This window comes from Podarcis muralis, chromosome 3 (assembly GCF_964188315.1).
Source record: "Podarcis muralis chromosome 3, rPodMur119.hap1.1, whole genome shotgun sequence".
Classification (NCBI taxonomy): Eukaryota; Metazoa; Chordata; class Lepidosauria; order Squamata; family Lacertidae; genus Podarcis; species Podarcis muralis.
The window spans coordinates 72,106,944-72,130,730 of record NC_135657.1 but is presented as its reverse complement, the minus strand read 5'-3'; the positions used below and the strand labels follow the sequence as shown (position 1 = coordinate 72,130,730).

Genomic DNA, 23,787 nt, shown 5'->3' with positions numbered 1-23,787 from the left:
GATTGTCAAGTTCTGCAGCCCAGATTATTATTATTATTAGTAGTAGTAGTAGTAGTAGCAGTAGCAGCAGCATTAATTCAATACAAATTTCAGGTGCTGAGGGACAGTTTCGGGTTGCTCCAAACATATCATTTGCCCCTACATAAACATATAAAAATGTAAGAAAAGGAAATACTTGTATAATTTAAAGAACAAACAAAACAGAACTGTATACACGTGTCTTATTTTGCCACATGCACATGGCTGGTAGCTGAAATGCTGGGAAAAACAGGCAATCACACATTTTTCACACATAGTACCATGCATCCTTTTCCCCCTACAGATGTGTACACATGTGAGAAACATGCCATATCTCACGTGTTGCTTCTGCATATGGATAATCAAAATTCATAAAGACCGGAATACTATTCAGACAGGGTAGCTCCAGCCTTTTGAATAAGAGGTCACCTGGTTGACTGTAGCAAGTAAGCATTACCCACACACAATGGGTCCTTTCTGTCTACACATTGCAGCAACACACTGCACTATATATTCAGAAATCGGATCCTGAAAACTCATTGCTGCCATACAGCAGCTGTAAATTCAAGCTCACAGCCCTCCCACCCACTAGCAAAGGGTTGAGATTATGGTTCAGTGCTTTGTTTTGCAAGCAGGGGAAATAAAGCACTGTGCAATTGTAGCCATCACTCATCTGCCTTCCTCCCTGTCACCTTACCTCCCGTTCAGTGTGAAATTTAGGGAAGAGACAGAGATCTGCTACAGCATAGTTCAGATCACAGTGGAAATGTCTGACTCTTCCTTTAACAGGAAAAAAATATTCTAAGACAAAATGCAAAAACAACCCCACCCGTTTTAGAAGCTGCACAGAAACATTTCATCTCAAATTAAATACTTTGCTTCATTACCTCATTTCCACTTGCCAGAACAAACTCTGACAAAGTGCCTTGTTTCCAGGGAGGAACTGCTGCCCATACCTGGGGGGGAAAGAAGAAGTCCAAAACTCAAACATAGTCCAAAGCTTTTCATGGTTTAGCAGAATTTCTAATCCTTAAATATATTATGTATCAAATTAAGAACATAATAAGAGCCTGCTGGACAGGAAAATTGCCCATCTAGTCCAGCTTCCTGTTCTCACAGTGGCCAACCAGATGTCTATGGGAAGCCTGAAAGAAGGCCAGAGTAATACCTTGCAGGACATGTTGGGAGAATAAAAGGCTAAGGACTAAACCATACACAAATCTGGAGTGAAGTCCCTAAAATGGTTGGATGGCCTCTTTCCAACAACTCCTGCAGCCAAGCTGGTGCCAAACCTATTGCTCTGCTTTCCTTTGGACCACATTGGTGAGGCTGAGAGGGGGGTTTTGTCGTCTGGGCAGCCCAGGACCTCCATACACATTGCCCAGGCTTGAACTGCAGGGAGGTCACTTAAGTGCTGCTAGCACAGGAGGCAGCAGTTATAAGTTACTGGTCCCTGCAGCCACCACCGCAGCTGCTGTGATTCTCCAGAGGTTTGACTTCACCCCCAGAGGCGCACTCCATCGCCTCCTGAGAAAGATGGATGCCAGCAAAACAGTGGAATTGCAACATAACTTCCAACATGGTATTGCTCGAGTTGGCACCTCTGTATGCAGCTTATGTACAGGATTATCCAACTTTTCCCTTACTGGAACTCCCAACACCTCCTTTTTGTGCTGGCTCTCATAACCCTTAGAACTGCAGAAGCAACAAAACAAGGAGTCAAAGAAAGAGGCACCATTTGTAACTTCTGGTTTGGCAGTGCACAACTGAAGCAGAAAATGCACACTGAGGTAATCTGTTTCTACTGAGACCGAGGATTTATAAACCCACTTAGAGTAATTCCCATTCCTTCCTTGCTCATCCTTACCTCATCTCCAGGTCTGAAATATTTCACGTCTAGTCCACACTCCATCACAACTCCAGAAACATCCCGACCAAGTGTGAGAGGGAACTCACTGCCTGTGCTTGTGATGTGCAACGGATCCCGCTTCATCCTTATAGCAGCAGCTCCATAACCACCTGCCAAGCAAACAGAGAACAGTTGTCGCTGGTTTACACACAGTTCAATTTCCTATGCTCAAAGAAGCCTTCTCTGCATTAAACAGCAGTGTTGGACTAGGACTTAGGAGACCAGTGTTCAAATTCCCACTCGGTCAGGAAGCTCAATGGATGACATTGGGCCGGTTGCTATCTCTCGGCCTAACCTACCTCACAGGGTTTTTGTGAGGAAAAGGTGGAGGGGGGAGAACAGCGTACACAATCCTTACGCTCCTTGGAGGAAAGGTAGGGTCTGAACACCCCATTTTGCAGCCTTCCTGCTGGCTACTCACTAGCGGCCCTCCTGCCTTCCTGCTGGGAGGCCAGTTCAGCCAGGTGAGCTTGATACAGGGACTCCTTAACCTAATCCAACCCTCTCTCTCCAGCCCAGCATTCAAGGGAGAGAAGTGTTGGATTGCTATGTCGGTCTTCATTTTTGTTGCAGCAGAGTAACAAATTGAAACATGATTGAATACTAAGCATTTTATCCAATGGTAGTCAAACTCACAGAAGACCCATTGACATTAATGAGCAGGACTAATCTATGCCCCGTAATTTCAATGGGTCTGCTCTGAGTAAAGCTTAGGTGGATACAGCCCAGAGTAAGAAACATCTAAGCCCACTGATTTCAGCGGATTTAGGCACTATTAATTCTGCATATGGTAGAAACATTTGTAGGCCTAAAAGAAATCATGCCTCAATATATGTGTTAATCTTTATGGTGCCATTTTAATTAGATTTATTTGGGTGGTTTTTGTTTTGTTTTTTTGGGCCTGTTTTTTCTACAAGACAGTCATACCCCACCAGAATAGGGCCAATGAAATCAAACTGCATAAGGCTAAAAAGGCTATTAGGAGCACTGAAAATGAAATGCAGTATTTCACACAAATAATGCAGACTTTACAAAGACCATATAATATTTAACATCACACTCATGAAACACCAAGGTATGAAAATATAAGTAATTATAAATAATATTCATACAGCTCATTTCATGAGTTCAAATCAGTTTACAATTTAAACCAAATCATTAATCCTTACTACCAATCTGCAGAGTAGTTAAATATTAATGGTATTAACTGACATGCAATGTATATAGGCACTTACTTCGCATGTTAACATCTATGGGATTTAAGCTTGCAGCATGAACTTTAATAATCACTTCATTAGGGAAGTTGATTAAAGGGAACATCATGTTATTTGTGAATCGCAGCACATCATTCTTTCCGTAACGGTCAATCACCCAGGATGGCATCATCGTACATCTTTGGCAGGAGACGTGGAAGTTTCTACACGGAAGCTGCTGGATTAAACTTTTTCCCATCCCAAGGCAGGTAACACCCAAGCCAGGGCAGTGCAACAAGCTACTGAACACTTTCCTACTAAACGTGTGTACCTTTAGCAACATGACTGCAAAAACAAAAGGAATATATATGGCTTTAATGCTGTGCTCTTTAATGGATATGCCTCGAACACACACTTTCCTACAAAGCAGGCCAGTCAATTCTGATCTGAAATGCACATTTATAAACTTTGTATTTTCTTTTTCTTTTTTTAAACGATAATTTTGATGTTTCTCTTTTCTTCCCAAAAAGAAAAGACAGGGAGAGACAGAGAGAGTGGAAAAACCTGACTTTTCCTGTTACATCTTCATTCCTCACAGGGTTTCGCAAGAATCTGAGGTATACAGGAAGTAAAACACAGCAGGGTTTTTTCGTTTGGAAATATCAATTATGCGCCAGCCCCTAGTGAGACTATCAAGCCCTGAGGCTGGCGACCCCTTCCCCCTAGATATAAGCAGTCCTTAATGTCCTAACTTCCAAAAGTTCTCTCCCTCCCACCGGCCTCTCTCGCCTTTCCTCCAGGAAGACCTGGCCCCGTGAGCAAAACAAGGCAGCCCTGCCTGCCCAGCGTCTCCTTCAGGCGGGCGCCCTGTGTTCCCGGTCACCCAATTGACACAGCTTCCCGCGGCCTGACCGCCCCCCAACCAATAGGAACACAACGTCATTTCAACCCCGAAAGTCTGAGCCAATCAGAGGCGCCGATGTTAGAACGCGTTATTCAAGATGGCAGCGCCCATGAACTCGTTCGCAAACTACCGGTAACAGGGACTACTAATACGGGTGAAGTTTCGCGAGGTCACTAGATTATTTTTATTCCGCATCGGTAGAGAAAATGCTGCGAGCTTCGCTCCGAGAGGTGAGGCGACGCTGGGATTGGCTGCTTCCCCCCACCCCCCGCACCGCTGCCGTGGACGGAGCAAGCTATTCCCCCCTCTCTTCCCAAGCTTCATCTTCCTCCTGGGTTCCCTCTTTAGGCAGGCAGAGTTCCCTCTTTGCGGGTGGGCATTGCTTGCTTTCCGACAGCAATTCAGTTCCTGTTAACAGCTGCAGGAAAGACAGTCAACCCACGAAGTGCTTCCATTTATTGCATTTTTATGCTATGGAAAGCTTCACCTGTCGGATTTCTGCCTGCTGCGTACATGAAACATCAGCAAAACGTGATTAAAAGCAAGGCAATCATGAATGTGATTTTGTTTATATACCAATGTCAGTTCGCAGGTGGAAATACAAGTGACAGATATTTCCAGCCCTGAAACAGTTAATAATGCCTGCTAAAAGAGACCTGTTTTCTCCAGCTTTCCATAAGTGAATCCTACATTCTACCACCTCCAGTCCTACGGCAGTCTAGCAAAATTTCCCTGAGAAATCTCTACAGAGAGCATGAATTTTCTGCCCAACAAAACTCAGTCATTTGCATTTCAAGCTTTCAAAAATCTTAATTTGACAATAAAGAACTTTTATTTACTGACTGTACAGTCTATTAAGCATCTTTCCCCTTTCTTTAATTTTATTTCTAGCTGCTGGTAAACATACATGTTCATAATTGTATTTTTAAAATACAATTATATATTTTAAATTCCAAGCATGTCAAAACAGTAACAGCACACATTGGTTACCTATTTACGATCAGTGCAATCTGATGCATGCTTAGAAGAAATAAGGCCACACAGTGGGACACTTCTCAGTAAATATGCATAGGATTGCACAGTTCAAGTATACATAATTTCTTTCTTTCTCTTTTTTTAATTAGTGAACTAACCATCACTGTATTGATAGTGCACCATCCTCAGCAAATATAGAGGTAACTAGTAACAACAAGATACCCCATATGCTAAGCCTGTTTGGCTGCTGTGTGGGTTGCCATGCAAGACCTTCTAATCAACTGTAATCACAAAACCAGAATTTGCCTGTCTGTAATTGAATCCCACCCAAAACTGCTGGCAATGTGGAAGAACCCTAATTGAGGAGATTATGCATGACACCTCCAGGCTGGTATAGGTGATGAGCCTAAACTTGGGGACTTGCAAAGGAACAGAAATCATTTGGAATCACTGCCAGAGGAAATACAACCAGTGCTAGATCTTTCCATGGGCATAGCTGGGGGTGCTGTGGTAGATGTAGGCCCGCTATTGGGCAGGGTGACTAACCCTTTGTTCAGGCATCTGATTTGCCCCTTACAAGCAATTGTTTTGGGCCCCCAAGATCTGGGACCAATTTTGGTGATGGCAAAAAGAAAATTAAAAATAAAGTAGACTAACTGCTGGGGTGGCTATAATGTAAAATATGAAGTGATTACCTAACAAAGCATCTACAGATAATAGTACTGAGAAATAATTTGTGACCTCATTATTCACTTGTTTGGTAAACTAACTCCAATATTACTCCACATTTAGTTCACATCTTGAGGCCATTTTATACAATTGCACATTTTAATAGTTATATTTCACATAATATTCTCATGATGTTGCTTGTTCAATCAAAGGTAGTGTAAGTACAGACAAAGTAGAGAAGTTGCTTTGAAAACCAAGTAGACATAGTTCTTTAAAGCTTACTCTTGAAATTCTGCTAAAAATAGAAAATTTTGATGTTTCAGATATCTGTAGCACTGAAGGAAGGCCAAGTGAGTCCAACAGAGCTGTGTCAGAAATGCCTCTCCTTAATAAAAGCTACCAGATTTCTTAATGCGTATATCACTGTAGCAGAAGACACAGCATTAAAACAGGCTGAGGCATCGGAGAAGAGATACAGGCAAGGTAATTTCTGCTGAACAATTGCTCTTCCTTAAAGTATGTTGGCTGTGATCCTTACACTTTCTGCCCAGAATATTTGTTTACTCATATTGGGGCGGGAGGGAGTACAGCTAACTTCACTGTATTTCTGTGATATTAGATAGGCCTTATTCGCACATTACATTAAACTATAGTTAAAATAAACAATGGTTTATTATGAACAAGCACCCACCCATAAGGCAAAGTGAGGTGACCACCTCGGGTGGCTGGAACCACAGGGGGAGTAGACCCTGATATAGATCTTTATTTCCCCCTTGTTCCTGATATAGATTTCCACTTACCCCTTCTTCCCAGATGGAGACGGGGGTGGTCAGGTGCCAGAGTGTATTGGGCCAGCCCTGCTTGCACTGTTTCAGATCAGGTTTGGATCTAGCAGCTCTTGGGCCAGCTCAATCTCACCCACTACCTGTCCTTGGAATGCCCATTAAAGCACTACTCAGGCCACAGACCTACTTAGACTTGTAGGCAAAACAATAGCAGGCATTTCATTAAAAGTGCCCCAAGCAGAAAAAATGATGTTGGTAGGTCCTATGAATCTGAAACCTAGTACAGCATTTAAATTTCTGAATCCTCTGTTGTTAAAAAGAAAAAAGTCTAGCCATTATGGTTAAAGAAAGTAGCTCATAACTTACCTCATTTGCAAAATGCCTTTCTCGTTGTGACAGGAGGGTTGCTGAAAACGTTGTAGAGCAAATTAGAACTGAGGGAAATTTCTAATGGTAAACCAAAAAGTGAGAATTGATGCACCCAATCCTACACTCTATTGATCATAGCAGCAGTTCACTTTTCTGAAAACAAGACCCATAATGCATGTTATTTTGCTCTGGTATTGGCACTAATGCATTGGCATGTGAGGACAGCCCCACTGCTGCTCCTGTGCTCTGTGGCCAAGCTGCTCACATTCCTAAGTGCTACACCGTAGCTGCAGCACTACTGACCTAGCACTACCCACAGTTGTGCTAGGGGGAAAGGGGTAGCAAGAACAAAAGGTTTAGGAGATTGAGAGACAACTGTGTTGTTTTTTTCACACCTTTTCCAAATCTGCTGGCACAGCAGGCTTAGCAGTTCAGACAACATGTGAAAAATTATTTAGAACAACCTCAATGTTTAAATAAGGCTGTGTGCATGATGCACTGATTGAAATAATCTTCACACTGTCATCCGTAATATAGGTCAGATACTGGGGGATTTGGATGGAATTCCTTTTGCAGTGAAAGACAACTTCAGCACAACTGGAATCGAAACAACATGTGCATCCAAGATGCTAAAAGGTAAAGTAGCATTTTTAAGATAAGCCAACAACAGTTCCTCAATCTGTTAAGGATATAGATAGGAGTACTGTGGTTCTGTCTTAAATGGATTCATTTTTTTGTAGATAACTATGTTGATGAGTATTGGATTAGAGGTTTTCAACCTTTTTGAGTCCACAGCTCCCTGGACCAACGACATTCTTTCTGCGGCACCCCTGTGGGGCTCAGAAGCCCAGTTATGTCACTCTTTGCCTGCAGAGCAGGCAGCCTCTTGCCCCTTTTCAAACATCCTCCTTTATGGAGTGTTCCCTCAGGCTCCTCTCTTTCCCCCTGTCCTTGGGAGTCCTGCAGGCAGCAGCTGCCACTGCCCCTGGTCTCTGAGCCACCAGGTATAAACCTCTTCAGATACTGTACCAATGTTGAACAGACACCAAAACAAAGACTCTAATCTTTAAGTCCACTAGTTCCACTGATTTCATTGATTCACTTGAATATTTTTAGAGCCTTCGTACCTCCCCGTCTTCACTTTGAAACTTGGGGTAGTCTCAATAACAGTTTGCAGTTTAGTAAAGAGGTATGATGAATTGAAAATGGGCAGAAAAATGCTGGTCCAGTACATGTCTTATTACCTGCTGGTCATCTTACTGGATTACTGCCAATATGTATGAAACCCTATACTCTTCTACTATTAGTAGAGCACATAATTGTATAGGCTTTGAAAGGGGTACTAGAATCCTGCTGTGTTATTAGTTGGGCAGCTGAACTCAGTATTTGTGGAACAAGTAATAAAGGGAGGTGAGATGTCAAGGTTGCCAAGACACACTGCAGTTTTGAGAAGAGAATCTTCTCTCAGGCAGCTATGAAAACACCTCACTAATATAAAACAATTCAGCCAATCCAGTCTTTGTTTTTCAGGTTATATCCCCCCTTACAATGCAACTGTAGTTCAAAAATTGCTGGATCAAGGAGCTGTGCTTCTTGGGAAAACAAACCTAGATGAATTTGCCATGGGGTAAGCCAAGTTAAATATTTGTATGCTGTTGGATGCCTGATGTGTTGCTTCACTTCTGTTTAACTACAGATGCAAGACTGCCTTTCTTGATGCTGGGCTGGGAACATCATGTGGTGCTAAAGCTCTGGCTGCTCAGTTTTCCTCCTGCTTAGCAGACATTGGCCACATGGTTTCAAGCCTATCTTGGCAACCATACAAATTGGGTCACATGCTGCAGGGATAAAATTTCTTACACACTGCAAATACAGAGGAACATGGAAAATTGCCTTATACCAGGTCAGACCATTGGGTTCATCTAACTCAAATATTTCACACCAGTCTTCCCTTAACAGGCACCCTCTAGATTTTTTGGACTACAGCTCCCATCATTCCTGATCATTGGTCATGCTGGCTGAGGCTGATGGGAGATGATGTTCCAAAACCTCTGGTGGGTAGCAGACTGGAGAAGGTTGGCCTATACTGACAGGCGGCAGCTCTCCAACTTTTCAAACAGAGATTTCCCAACGGGGCGAAACTTTCCAGAGTCTATAGGAGAGCTTCAGGTTGCTCACCCTTGACTGTGTGAACCAATCAAATTTAGGAGTGTCAACTGATTTATTTTTTGGTTCTGTTTCAGAGCAAAGGATTTCATATGTACTTGGAAAGAGAGACAAAAAAGTTGTTAAATCTGTAGCTGAATTGATAAGCTTCAGGGGGCATTCAACTAAGTTTTGCTCAGAGTAGAACCATTAAAATAATGGACGTAGCTTTTCGGGGGGGGTATTGGGTTGTTGTTTTTATTTTTATTATGTATTTTGTGATTTTATATCCTGATTTTATTCTGTGAACCGCCGTGAGACCCCCAGGTATAGAGCTGTATATAAATTCAATAAATAATAATGATGTTCATTAATTTCAGCGAGTCTACTTTGAGTAAAACTTAGTAGACTACTCATTGCAGTGTCTATTTGTAAACAAAAGCCATTATTATTTCCATAGCACTTTTCCTGTGAATTAAGCACTTGATGGTCCTTATCTAAATTTTCTGTGCCCATAACCTTGACTAGTAATTTAGCCTGAGAGGCCAGTGAAGGCATAATACAATGTGACCTTTACCTAGTTAAGGAAATGGCTCATTGGACTGCCTTATTTCATCTCCAAGATCATCCCCAATGTCCATCTCTTGAATACTACCCAAAATGTATTCTTTCTCCATGATTTTCTCATCTTAGCTCTGGAAGTACAGATGGGGCATTTGGACCAGTTAGAAACCCCTGGAGTTACTCACGACAGTACAGAGAAAAGTGTGTGCAGAAACCCAGTGCTCAAAATGAAGACACCAGCTGGTTGATAACAGGAGGAAGCTCTGGAGGCAGTGCTGCTGCCGTATCGTCTTTCACATGCTTCACGTAAGAGGCTTTTTTAGAACAGTTTAATTAAAAGCATCATAATGCAACTTCATAATATTTGCTGAGTGCCAACGAGGGCCTAAGTGCTGTTCATACCCTAGGGCCTAGGAGCAACCTGGTCCCTGATTAGATCACTTACAGTCTATTCTATATAGATAAGGCAGGACTTGGTAGAGGAGTACTGAGGACAGTGTAAAGCCCCCTTTTATGTCCAAAAGGTTGACTTAAGCCATGTCATTCTAAACAAATTTCCATCCTCTCCGTGTGGGCATTTCGTATTGCTTGGAAAGGATTTATTGTGGCAATAAAGAAGGAAGGATGTTGCCAATATCCTCTGAACCTCCTCTCTTTGACAAGTGCTGTGGGATCTTTCCAGCAACTCAGGCACACACAAAAAGGAGAAGGAATTTCGATTCAATGAAATCTACAGCATCTCATCCCTTACAATAAAACACCTTTTCATCCCAGGCTTTTGTGTTGACATCACTGTGGGCTAATAATTCAGATAGAGTGGGATTTTCAGACTAACATGCTTCAGATCCTCAGTTTATTCTACATTTCATAGCTGTGCTGATACCAGTGCTTTATGTTTCTTTCTGTTTTGCGAAGAAATATAGTTTTGAAAAAGTTTAAAACGCAAGCCAGCTTTGAAGTCCTATTTGTCTTCATGAGAAAAATCTAAGTGCATTTTTAACTCTCCAGTTTTCATAGAAGCATAGAAGAGTTTTGAAGGGACCATGAGGATCATCTAGTCCAATCCCCTGCAATGCTGGGATCTTTCTCCCAATGTGGGGCTCAAACCCACGACCCTGAGATTAAGAGTCTCATGCTCTACTGACACAGTTACACATAGGTAGCCGTGTTGGTCTGCCATAGTCAAAAAAAAAAAAATCCTTCCAGTAGCACCTTAAAGACCAACTAAGTTAGTTCTTGGTATGAGCTTTCGTGTGCATGCACACTTCTTCAGATATCTGAAGAAGTGTGCATGCACACGAAAGCTCATACCAAGAACTAACTTAGTTGGTCTTTAAGGTGCTACTGGAAGGAATTTTTTTTGTTTTGACTATGCTCTACTGACTAAGCTATCCCTTAGGGTGAAAGAATAGTTTTTCAGATTGCTTAATTTTAGCTGAATAGAGCCACTGTGTGTTTATTCTAAAAGGTAGAGTGTTTATTTGAATAATATTATTTTAATATTTAATTCAGAAATTTATGCAACAATATACTTTTTAGTCAGGAAAACATCTTTCTAAGGCTTGTTGCTATATATCCATGGTTCCCAACATGGGGCACACGCTCCACGTTGGGGCAATTTGATTTTTAAGGGGAGCAATTTGAGAATTGAGTTATTAATAGTGATTAGGAGTTCACTTTTGAATAATAGGAATTATATGTCACGGGGGGGGGTTGGCATCAGGATTTTAGAGGTGGTTAGGTGGGGCATGGCCAAAAAAAGTTTGGTAACCACTGCTATATATCTATAGCTCGCTCTTCTCCCAAGGAAGTCAGCACCATAAGACTCCCAAGTGATCTCTCATCAAGGTAGTTCTGAGAACTAAATCCCCTTGATCCATATAATGTACCTTCAGATGACTTTGGTCTGCTCCTGATCTGGAAATGGTTTCTGTACTTAAACTGCACGAGAGAGGAAAGTCTGCTGAAGCTCCATGAAGGAACACAATGCGAAAACTGCACCCTTTGAATTTCTTCCTGGCAAGCATATATTCCAGATAGAACAGAGCCCTTTCAGACTAGGCACTTCACAGGCTGACAGCATTAATAGTCATCTGTATGTTGCTCTTAGACCAAGCAGTTTACGTATTGCGGTTAATTGCATGTGCCTTTCTTCATTGGAAAAGTGTTAGAAGTGATGGGTTGGTCATGATGCCTTGTTTCTGTAAAAAGCAAAGACAGCCTGGGGAAGGCATGCAATGGCTTCCCGGATTCCCATAGGCATCTTCTTGGCCCCTGTGAGAACAGGATGGTAGACTGGGTGGGCCTTTGGTCTGATCCAACCAGGCTCTTACGTTCTTGCAGAGCAAATTGGGATGTGATGTCCTGACTGCCGTTATTATTATTATTATTTTCAACCATAGGGCTCTGGGATCTGATACAGGAGGATCCACCAGAAACCCAGCCTCTCATTGTGGAGTGGTTGGCTTGAAGCCAACGTATGGCCTGGTTTCCCGTCACGGTCTTATTCCGCTGGTGAACTCTATGGATGTGCCGGGCATCTTTGCCAGATGTGTGGACGATGCAGCCACCGTGTTGGGTATAATGATTACACCTGTCTCCCTAGGGAATTCTCTCAAAGCTAGTTTGGTTCAAGGATTCTCTTTTCTTTCCTGTAGCTCATGAGTCTTTCTGCTTTGTTTCAGGGGCACTCAGTGGCCATGATCCAAAAGATTCAACCACAGTGCAGGACCCCGTCCACCCATTTCAGCTGCCCAATTTGACAGATGTGAAGGATCTTTGCATAGGCATACCAAAGGTAACTGGTATGTAAATAGTCACTTGGAGGGGGGAAATAAACACCAAAATTAAATGTTAGTGAATTCCTATTGCCTATGACTGACATAGGTCATTAAAACATTTCTCTTTAACCAGGCCTTTGGCTGGTTAACATTCTTTTTCCTCTTAAATGGGTTTGTGGGAGTGGGGTTGGTTACTGGTTTGTTTGGGATCTTGTTCTTGTTTTTGCATCATTCTTTATTGGAACTTTTCAACATACAATAAAAAACAAACTAATCTAATTAAAAATAAAAAACAAAACGAGAAAAAGGGGGGAAGCATAATGTTTTCATTGTGTATTTTGTGTTCTCATTTTTTATTTTTATGTTGTGAACCACCCAGCAATTTTCAGATGAAAGGCGGTATAAAAATTTAAACAATCAGTGTTGAAGAACAATGGTACTGTATGTCTTATTCGACATTCATTAAACAGGATGAATATATGCTTTAGGAAACGCTCTGTTTGGGCTTCCTCAGAACTGTCAGGAACAAGAAGTACTCACTGAATGCCTGTCACACATACACTTTGAAAGAATCATTATATTTAATTATTCAACCAAAGCCTTCAAGGTGTTCTTCTAAGTTGACATGTGCACTCGCATTTCGGGATGCTTGAGGAATTCGGAGGATGTGAATTCCAAAAGTGGACTCCCCTGAGCTGCCTCTCCAGGACTAGTGTAAAGACTGGAACATTCACTTCAGAATCGACACTCACCCAATTCCACGGGGCAGGCCGAGTGTTGGGAAAATAGGCACAGACAACCAGGAACAGCTAGAAAGCATGGCTCCTGCCACACTTGTTGTAAATGGATATGCAAGTGCCCCTGAAAGCAATGATAGGAGTTGACATGCCAACCCCTTCAGAAAGATTATATACCGTATTTTTCGCTCTATAACACGCACCCGACCATAACACGCACGTAGTTTTTAGAGGAGGAAAATCCGTAGGCATGCCACCCGTAGGCATTCCCTCCATAACACGCACAGACATTTCCCCTTACTTTCTAGGAGGAAAAAAGTGAGTGTTATGGTGCAAAAAATACGGTATATTTTTAAAGGCAGCTGCTCTTATGGGGGCAGCCTCCCTTGGGAGTAGGGAGGGAATGACACACCATTGCAGCTCATCACTCCCAAGGCAATTATGTATCCACCTTTAAAATAGTATTAATGTGAAGAGGGATCTTTGCCTTCTGAAGTTATTTACACATGTTCCTCATTTTGGGTTATACACACGATTCCCCACCCTTTCCTTTGTGGATGTACCTAGAGCGAAAAATACGGTACTCTGATTTCCCCCCCCCAGTGAGATGGACAATGATATTGAAAACCCATTGGTTTTTTTAGAGAACTAAATTCATAACATCCAGAGCAAAACTCATAGTTGACCATTCTGACTTACTGCAAAAGACTGCACTAAAAATAAGAGAGAAAGAACTATGCACACTGTGAAAGAAAGAAGTGTTGAATTACAATGTGATCTTTGCCATATCTGCTCAGAAATAGGTTCTGCGAAATTCAGAGAGGCTTCCTCTCAGGTAACGGGGGTTAAGACTACAGCCTTAATTACCATGGTGCAGCCTGCTTGTTAACTCATTGCCAGGAAATAGTGAAAACTTACAGCTCCTTCTGTTGAAAAAGAGCTCAGCTAAATCAAGGGGCAAAGCTATATACCAGCTGTTAATTAGTATTAATGTTTTTCACAGTTATTTAAAATGGTTACAACACTAAGAATTTTGTTCTGATCTGCAGGAACATTTTCACAATATCCATTAATGGAAACTGCTGGAACCAGGTCATCCCTGAATGCAGAACTGGGCCTTATTTGCAATCATTGCCCACCATTTAGTTTAATATGTCATGTTGTTTCAAAATCTACCTCTATTATTTATATTAGCCTGAAGTCCTCCATCTGCATTGGGGCTTGTGGAAAATCCTGTCAGGTCTTGGTTCTCCTTTTGCCAATGAGCTCCCCGTCAGTCATTGTATCCCAGCTCATCATTTTGGTTCCCTGGGCTTTATGACTCAGCTCATTCCAGCCATTCCCAATTACCTTAGAAAGACAGGCTGGCCTCTGAAGCAAGCTGCAGTTTGGCACGGAATCTATAACTAAAACCAAACACATGCCATCCTAGCTGCCTGCCAAAGGAAGCATTCAATAATAATTTTTTTGAAAAGGACAAATTTTCACTTGGGAGTTTAACATGCTACAAACCACTTGATAATTCTGGCTCAGCTGAGAACTGAGAAGATGCACATAAAGTTGTTGGTGCAGAGGGTTATGCTTTTCACCCTCTCCCTTCTCTAGGAATACAACGTACCAGGATTGTCTAGTCAAACTCTGGCCGTGTGGTCCAAGGCAGCCGACCTCTTTGAGAAAGCTGGCGCCAAAGTGATTGATGTCAGACTCCCGCACACCTGTTACTCCATTGTCTGCTACCATGTGCTGTGTGCAGCCGAAGTAGCATCGAACATGGCCCGATTTGATGGCCTGGAGTACGGTAAGGCTTCTTTCCAACAAGTGTCATGTAAATTAGATAAATTCATTGCCCTCAAGAGCTTATGCCAAAAAAGGCCTTACTAACGAGAACAAGTAGGGTATAATATTATAAATTATTCCTGTTCTTTAATGGGCAGCCTATGAACTGTGCAAGACCTGCTGTTAGATCTGTTTCTAGTCCGCTTCTTCCAGTTATTATTGCTCCTGCACCTTTCTCTGTTGCTTACTGTGGTTGAAAGCCTTCACAGTGCTGGCCTGCATCTTTCTATATGATCTACATCATTTGTAGAATTGTAGCACGGTGCACAGAACTGGAACACTAGCAGCTACTACAAACATCCAGTGTGCAAATCAGGTGGGAGTTCTTAATGTGGTGGAGAGGTGTTTTGTCTGTGTGTGTGTGTGTGTGTGAGAGAGAGAGAGATGAGGGGGTGGGACTAGTGCTCCCCACAGTATGATTGAGCAATGCCGATCCACTTTATACATTTGCCATAACCAACTAATGACTACACATTGATTTAATAAATCTAAACTAGAAATAAGTTCAATCCGAATGCATTTTGAATGGGAATGTGTTTCTGTAGTTAAAATCACACCTTTCAAAAGGGGAGTGATTTTTTCTGCAAAAACATTACCTAGGACAATCACATATGCTTTCCTCTGCTTTCCCAAACCCCTTCCTCTCCTCTCTTTGTCCATTCTGCCCAAACAGAGTAGTGAAACTTCCACCTTTGAAGGTAGGGGTTGGCTGACCCATGGCTAAGACTCACACACCCAGCAAGGTCAGGCAGCTGCCTATAGCACATGTTCCACCCAACCAAGCATCAACCGTAGTATACCTCCTCCTGAAGTTTGAGATACCAACAAAAATAATAATTAAAAAGTGGACTGATTACTGTGGATGTGTGCGAATGGTGTGCTACTTCTGGGAGAAAGGCAAGCACAGCAGCAGGAGGACTGATACACAAACCCTGGAGCTGATTGTAGGCTTGCTGATTATTTGGTTTGCGGAGTGGCAAAGTATATGAAAATCACTGGTCTCTAGATTTGGCAGGCAGACAATGTCTCCACAGAACAAGGTTAGGGAAGGAAGCAACAGATCAGTTCTCAGAGGCGACCTGTTTTTGGACCGAATGCCCTGTTCCAGCGTAAACACGGGGATAATTTATTTGTAACTGGGAAGCAGTTCAAAGAGTGATGATCTGAAAGGAAGTTGGTTGAGCCCTGCTAACCTGCCCCCAACAAGTTTCAGCCATAGTAAGCTGCAAGGCAGACTGTCCTGCATTAAAAACCAGAGCCAAGTACAGTAACTTGAAACAAAAATGATCTTTAAGGCATTTGTCTGCTTACGTACACCTGCTTGTGAGTCTCAATTCACAGCATGTCCCTAGTTGATTAAATGCAGATCCATTAATTATGTTAGAGAAATGTGCAACCTGCCACAATATGAACCAGCATATCTGATGTGCTTTTTAATTACAGAAAGATTATGTCTCTGCCAAAGCCTTTTTAGCACTGAGGAAAGTCTCTTATTAGTTGCAGTGAGGTCTGCTGGTGGCCAAACTTTCTGTATTATTTCTGTGAGCATGTTTTTATTATGACAGAAGTGTTGTCTCAGCTGTGTCCTTGGAAGAGTGCTCTGCAGGACAAAGTACATGCATTGTTCAGCTCAATTGTTCTTCTGCACTCAGGGTCAACTGATGAGGGAATACAATGTTATTGAAATACCTCTGCACTTCCTGGTCAGAGACAATGGCTCCTGTTCGGTATCACCCTCCCTGTACTTTCCAGTGTACTTTCTAAGTGCCAAGTCAGTTGAAATATTGTACTTCAACACATTGACTCTCAAATGCCTGTTCCCAGCATTTTTATCAGGAAAAAAATAACAAAGCTGAACAAGTCCTGGCCCTTTTTCAAAACGTTTGTGTCAAAATATATTGCGAAACATATAAGCCTGCTGAAATCTGCAGCCACTTCATTGTGTCCTTTCCAAATCTTAGATAATATATTCTGAATCAATATGAATTATTGGATATTATCAGATGAACCCCCTGACAGGGCATAAGTACCCTTGACGTACTCTGTATTATTCTTGCTAGATTGAAAATGTGTCTGCCTTAGGGCTGAGTTGAAACAGAACTTCACAGTCCCATTCACCAATCTGAAAAGAGGCTTCCACTTTCAGAAGTTTTGAAGGAGGTTCCAAAGAGGGAGTAAACTGCTCGCTCAGATTAACAATAGTAGGAGCTCTAAGGGTGAAGCTGCAGGAAAAGAAACACCTGTATGGTCCAGGTCAGGAAAGGAGAACCTTCCAAGTTGTAGAACTCCAGTTCCTATCAGCCAAAGCTAGCATGACTGATGAGCAGGGATGATGGGAATTGTAGTCCAGCAATATCTGGCAATCCTCAAGGTCCACATTCCTGACTTAGGCGATGAGCAAGCGGTGGCTGCAATAGCAGCTCCAAGCCCTTTGCTTTCCTGCCATGTGCTCAAGCACAGCCCCACTGCACACGCCCTTCCAGAATGAGGACAATTTTATGAAGGAAAGTTTGCTTTCATTCCGAATTGGCTTTATTGGCCCTCAGAGGATCTAATCAGACAGTGCCAAATCTAACTGGCTGTATTGTGGCATAATGCTGCCGTGTTCGCAACACGATCCCTGATATTCAGGGAACATGTGAGGAAGAAAAGGTGCGGGGAGGAGTGAACAAAAACCTGGCACTAAAGCAGCTGCTCCAAGGGGCAGTGGGCAGCAAGAAAATTGGTACAAACAATGTAAAATTTTGGAAGTTTTTTTGGGGTGAGGGAGCATTTAAGGCCTCCCAGTTATCCCTCTTCATGCTAAAAATGTTCAGCCAAGACCATTCAACTTGTCCCAAGTCAAATAGCTACTTGTGGTGGCTGCTGCTGCTGCTGAAACCCACGTGATTTGTTTAGCTTCCTGGCCCATGAATAAACAGCACCTGACATTCAGCTGTGTGCAACAGCAGCAAATAAACCTCGGATATATTTGTACAGCACAGTAATTTCTATTGTTTATTCATGAGGTGACTTTGAATGGTTTAAGATGCATTTCCAAATCACTGATGACTTTTAATTTTAGGGCACCGCAGCAGCGCTGACAAGTCCACCGAAGCCTTGTATGCAGCCACACGCCGGGAAGGCTTTAATGATGTTGTAAGGGGAAGAATTCTATCAGGAAACTACTTCTTGCTAAAACAGTAAGTTCAGCACATTTGAAAGCTCAAATTTACAAAGCTAGCATTTTATTTGTGGTTCAGTTAAGGGTGAAATTACTCATGTGGACAGATTTTTCCATGCAGTTAAGACAATATTATTATTGCTGATGCTGCTATAGCTGTAATATACAGCAAAACACTATTTCCTAAAATTATGCACAATCTACTAAGCGTTTTCTTGTTTTCTATTCTCTCCTATGTGCCCTCTTAACCAGGGGCTTATTTTAAATAATCAGAAGTGAAAACTTCAACTTTTTGTGCATGTGTTAACTATAAAGCCTTTCCCCCCTTGGTCTCGTGTTTTGGATTAGAGAAACCTGGGTTCAAATGTCAGCTAAGGCGGGAACTATCATAGGTGACTCACCCTCTTGCAGGTCCATTTGAATGACTTCATGGAAGCAACCCAGACAGTTGAGTTAAATTCCCAAGAAAGCTATTTTGTTCTTACTATAAAACAGTATCCTGGCCAACTGGGGTGAAAGAGCTGACCAAAGAAGCAGATGTGAACAGTGGGCGACCAGAAGCCCAGAGGTCTAATACCTTCAGATGTTCTAGATGTTTCTTAAGATCATGGGGCATTTGCAAAACAGGCCTTATAAGCACAATTTGTGCAACCCTATGCTGGTGTGATGCACTGGATAGATTGGCGAGACCTAGTCAGATTCCTGTTAAGCCATGATGGTCCCTGGATGGCTTTGGGCTAGTGGCTGTCTGTCAGCTTAGCTTACTCCACAGGACCTTCACAAGGATAAAGTGAGATGACCCTATGCACATGTTTGGAGGAGATCGGTGGTGACAATAAAATGTGCAAGCTCTGAGCAACCAGGTGGAATTAAAGGCAGCTGTGAATTAGGTGGAAGGAATGACCAAAGAGAAATCCCAATTTGAGTTAAGATGCCCAATGTGTGCTTAGACGGAAGGAAGAAACTCAAATCAATAGCAGAAGCTATTCAGATTGGGGCCCATGTCAGCTCATCATACCATACCAATCTTGTACAATCTTGAAAACCTTCAAGAAGAAAAGAAATTACAACTTTTCTGGATAGCCTGTTGCCAAACTGCTCTGCAGTAAAGAAGGGCATTTTGCCAAATATTTTAACCCTAGTTCAACTCTTCCATCCTTTTGTGTCTTGCTCTTAGAGTGCACCACCTGCTATTACTGTATAATATCACAACACTTCAGCAACTGTTACTGCCATACACGTTGGAGTTAATGATAGGCGCTTAAGATTATGCAGTTTAGGTTCGTGTGAGCTGCTGATCTAAATGAATGATGCTATGTTCCTAACTAAGGGATGCGGGTGGCGCTGTGGATAAAACCTCAGCACCTAGGACTTGCCAATCACATGGTCGGCGGTTCAAATCCCCGCGGCGGGGTGCGCTCCCGTAGTTCGGTCCCAGCGCCTGCCAACCTAGCAGTTCGAAAGCACCCCCGGGTGCAAGTAGATAAATAGGGACCGCTTACTAGCGGGAAGGTAAACGGCGTTTCCGTGTGCGGCTCTGGCTCGCCAGAGTAGCTTCGTCACACTGGCCACGTGACCCGGAAGTGTCTGCAGACAGCGCTGGCTCCCGGCCTATAGAGTGAGATGAGCGCACAACCCTAGAGTCTGTGAAGACTGGCCCATACGGGTAGGGGTACCTTTACCTTTACCTATGTTCCTAACTATGCAGGCATACTTAGAAGCAAGTCCTGATGGACTAAGACTGAACATGTCTCACATGTCTTAAGATTGTAATTATGCAACTCTTTAGCCCATGATATCCGTCATGGTGTTTCGTTGCACCAGAAGCGGTTTAGTCATGCTGGCCACATGACCCGGAAAGCTGTCTGTGGACAAATGCTGGCTCCCTCGGCCTGAAAGCAAGATGAGCGCCACAACCCCATAGTCGCCTTTGACTGGACTTAACTGTCCAGGGGTCCTTTACCTTTTATATGCCAGTAAAATCTGATGTACTCTCTTGCTTAATAAACTGTGATCATCATTTCCACCCTAGTCTCGTTGAAATGCAACAGGGCAGAAAAGCATTCTAAAAGGCCTACTATAAGGCCAGGATTAGCAACATGAATGGCTCTCTAACTATGTAAAAATAGGTATGTTGAGGCAGATGACTTTAATCCAACCTTCTGATAATCCAGAAGGTGAGGGAGAAAAAAGCCACAAGCAGTAGCTGCATAGCACATCTGAAAAGACAGCTGAGACACACCCAATACTTGAATTTGAGGTCCAGTATTGCACTACCCCACGTTCACTAAACTGTTACTATGCATCTGCTTGTTTGGTTAAATTATCCTTTTCTCATTTGTCAAGATTTTAAACATTAGCAATACAGTCGTACCTCGGAAGTCAAATGGAATCCCTTCTGGAAGTCCATTTGACTTCCAAAATGTTCGGAAACTAAGGCGTGGCTTCCGATTGGCTGTAGGAAGTTCCTGCAGCCAATTGGAAGCCACACCGGACGTTCGGGTTCCAAAGAACATTTGCAAATCAGAACACTCACTTTGCGGCGTTCGGGAGCCAAAACATTTTACTCGCAAGTTGTTCGTTAACCAAGGTACAACTGTACTCTTCATTTCTAAGAGTAGCTAAGCACTGAAGTCAGATAGTCCTCTTATCTGAACAACTGAGGCCAGCGTTACAATGCTTTGACTTAATTGGTTTTCTTTAGCTGTAGACTCAGGGAGAAAAGATAACATCTTGTTTGCAATTTTTGCACACACATCCAAATGCTGCAATTGGCTAAAAGACTCAATGTCCTGTTGCTAGTTCTCACAAAATGTGTTTTCCCCTCTAGGAACTATGAGAATTACTTCATCAAAGCCCAGAAAGTGAGAAGACTCATTGCCACTGATTTTGCAAAAGTCTTCCATTCTGGTGTCGATATTTTGCTCACTCCAACAACTATGAGCCACACTGTACCATATGTGGAATTCATCAAAGAGGATAACAGAACCCGCAGCACTCAGGATGATATTTTTACTCAGGCTGCCAACATGGCTGGTGAGAACATCTGAGTGGTTCAAATACTTATCTAATCTTAGTTTTTGCTTCTTGAATTTGCCATTCCCAGACAGACATCTTCTTTGTGCAGCATTCCTGAAGGCTTCCCAGCAGTATGCAAAAATGATTGGGGGAAAACCCTGTACTGATCACCACTATTATAGGAAAGGTTTCTCCCCCCACATTATTTTTAATTTTTTTTAAAAAAAGCATTATAATGTTATAGCATAATAATGTGCTTTCATGGCATTTCACTATTTTAAGGTTTTTTAAAAATAAAAAATAGCAAGAAGTGTGTTTCTGCAGTAACTGAAAGCTATTTAAAATAATATATAGGGTAATAAAAGCACCTGTTACAAAGGCTATGGTAAATGTGTGCTGAGCTATGGATTGACCTTCCCTGGTATGTCACTGCATATAGCAAAACCACTCTCTTAAAAGAAGAATAGCTCTAAGGCTACTTACATAGGTGTAGATTGTGCTGTTCTGAAAAAAAAAGTTAGACTATATTGTTTGGGAAAAGGCAGAAGGACTACAGGGAAAAGACAATGACTGAATGACAGCACTGTGTGGATGCCCCAATAAAAAAACAATAGCAAACAAAGGGGAGGCAATTCTACTCATTGGAGGCTTTTAAGCAGAGGTTGGATGGGTATATGCCATTGGTGTTGAGATTCCTGCACTGCAGGGGGTCAGACTAGATGAGCCTTGGGGTCCCTTCCAACTCTACAATTCTATGATTCTACTGCACTCCTAAAGTGGAGGCAAAAAGGTTCATTAATCTTGCTGCCTGGATAACTGCTCAAGAAGCCCAATCCATGTGGCCGAGGCTATCTTGGATGCTTTTGGAGGTAGTCTGAAAAAAAGAGCCTATTAGAAATGGAAGATGTGTATGCCTTGTCCTTAATTACAGCATGAGACAGTGAAAATGTGCTTTCTCCTCTTATACCTGTGCATTCTCCCCATTGAGGGTAGATGAGAAAGAAATATGTTTAGCATATTGCTGCTTTTGTTGTTGTTTAGTTGTTTAGTCGTGTCCGACTCTTCGTGACCCCATGGACCAGAGCACGCCAGGCACTCCTGTCTTCCACTGCCTCTGGCAATATTGCTGCTAGGAGAAGCAATAATGCCAAATTAATGCCTTGTGTATTAGTTTTTGTTTTACCATTGAATAGTGTGGGATTTTATCAAACGATGTAAATAATGATCAATTTTGTCTTTCAGGGCTACCGGCTGTAAATGTTCCTTCTGCACTTTCAGAGACAGGCTTACCAATTGGGCTGCAGTTTATTGGCCGCGCATTCCACGAGGAACAGCTTCTCACAGTTGCCAAATGGTTTGAAAAGCAAGTGCAGTTCCCTGTCTTAGAGCTACAAGGGATGATGAATCATCTTGACACTGTCTCTCACCAGGAGAAATCAGCATTTTTTTCATGATGGGTTCAACTATGCAATGGAAAAAAAGATTGTGAAGAAGCTTTTAATACAGACCTGGTTTATAATCGGCTTCCACTTGCCGTTTGATTTAGCCCAAGCTCAGTTCCGGCCAAAAATAATGTGATAAAATTACTAACATGCTAGCATGTTGAAAAATTTGTTTCTTCAAGGAAAAACAAGTTATTACAGTGTGATAGAATGGTGTTTGTTTTCCATCTAAAAATGAATTGCCCGGAGTAGTACTGTCACATAAGTGTAAGAACTGTGTATACGAAGCCCAGCCATTAATAAGGAAAACTTTAAGTTTTCATAATTTCATCTTACTGAAGAGGACTTAACACCACATATGAAGTTCAGCAAATAAAGATGGAACAAAGCAATCTCTCTGTGCCGCAAGTCTGAAACACTGTGGATGCACATCCTATTGATTTCTGTTATATTTATTTCAAAGTATAGGCTGTAATTTTCTTACAAAGTATCTGCAGCTATCCAGTCTGATATAGGAATCCTGATACCTGATAAAGAATCCTGCTAGTTGTTTATGGAATCAGTTTTGTCTCTTCCATCTGACTTAGTTTTATGGCAGGGATGCAATTGCAGCAGAGACAGTTGCCCCTTTCTTTGAAACCGTTGTTGTAAACCAGCAAAACTCCTGGAAGGAAAGAGAACCACATGCTCCCTATTCAATTCTGTGCAAGAACTTTCTAACCAGCTAGCACTGCATCACTGCATGCAAAGTTTATGTCTTCCAGATTGGCATGAAAGTCAAAGAGTGGGCTCCCATTTTTTTGGGGGGGGGGATGGTTGATGGGAAAGATTATTGCAGAAAGTATGGAGGCTGCTGCTGTATGTAGCAACTGCAGGTGAACCATCTCAAGACACAGAGTTTATTGGCTTGGTTCATGAATAAAAGATTATGATGAACCCATTATCGTATCTACCTATTGAGCTAGCAGTCTTCATAAAGATGGCATCCCATTTTGTACTAGTTGTCAGTTCAACTCTGGAAACAGATAAGCTCAGAGGGCCTTTTCAGGTATTTCATTTTGTAATGGAAAACCAATTGTCAAGCACAGGGCAGGAGTCATTTATTAATTGTCTAACATGTAAATTAGGGCATTCACCCACAAAATGTACACAAGTGGTTGACTGGAAACTGGATTACCAATACAAAAAGGATATGATTTACACATGCATGCTTTGTAAGATAGCATTGTATTACACTTTGTTCACAGTAGTTGCTTCCTAAGCACAACGTATGATGTGCA

The 23,787-nt window shown here is 42.2% G+C and overlaps 2 protein-coding genes across 6 annotated transcripts in view; one reads left to right on the top strand and one right to left on the bottom strand.

Annotated features, from left to right (window-relative positions):
* RTN4IP1 (reticulon 4 interacting protein 1) overlaps positions 1 to 23,787 on the bottom strand; it is a 107,617-nt gene that overhangs the window by 53,795 nt on the left and 30,035 nt on the right. For 3 of the 5 annotated variants that reach the window (XM_077926130.1, XM_077926131.1, XM_077926132.1), the window contains exons 1-3: positions 3,163 to 4,021; positions 1,886 to 2,037; positions 906 to 974 (exon numbers count right to left, since the gene is read on the bottom strand). In XM_077926130.1, the coding sequence (XP_077782256.1) occupies positions 906 to 974; positions 1,886 to 2,037; positions 3,163 to 3,463 (522 nt within the window). In that variant the 5' untranslated portion in view covers positions 3,464 to 4,021. Of the gene's footprint in view, positions 1 to 905; positions 975 to 1,885; positions 2,038 to 3,162; positions 4,023 to 23,787 lie in introns of those variants that run through there. The other 2 variants (XM_077926129.1, XM_028723082.2) reach the window with 2 other exon arrangements.
* QRSL1 (glutaminyl-tRNA amidotransferase subunit QRSL1) lies at positions 4,098 to 23,447 on the top strand. The gene is made up of 11 exons (XM_028723075.2): positions 4,098 to 4,254; positions 5,992 to 6,151; positions 7,360 to 7,458; positions 8,353 to 8,449; positions 9,661 to 9,837; positions 11,934 to 12,109; positions 12,216 to 12,328; positions 14,654 to 14,846; positions 17,949 to 18,066; positions 20,878 to 21,083; positions 22,308 to 23,447. Exons 1-11 carry the CDS (start codon positions 4,231 to 4,233, stop codon positions 22,517 to 22,519), a joined length of 1,575 nt encoding a protein of 524 aa, XP_028578908.2. The 5' UTR covers positions 4,098 to 4,230; the 3' UTR covers positions 22,520 to 23,447.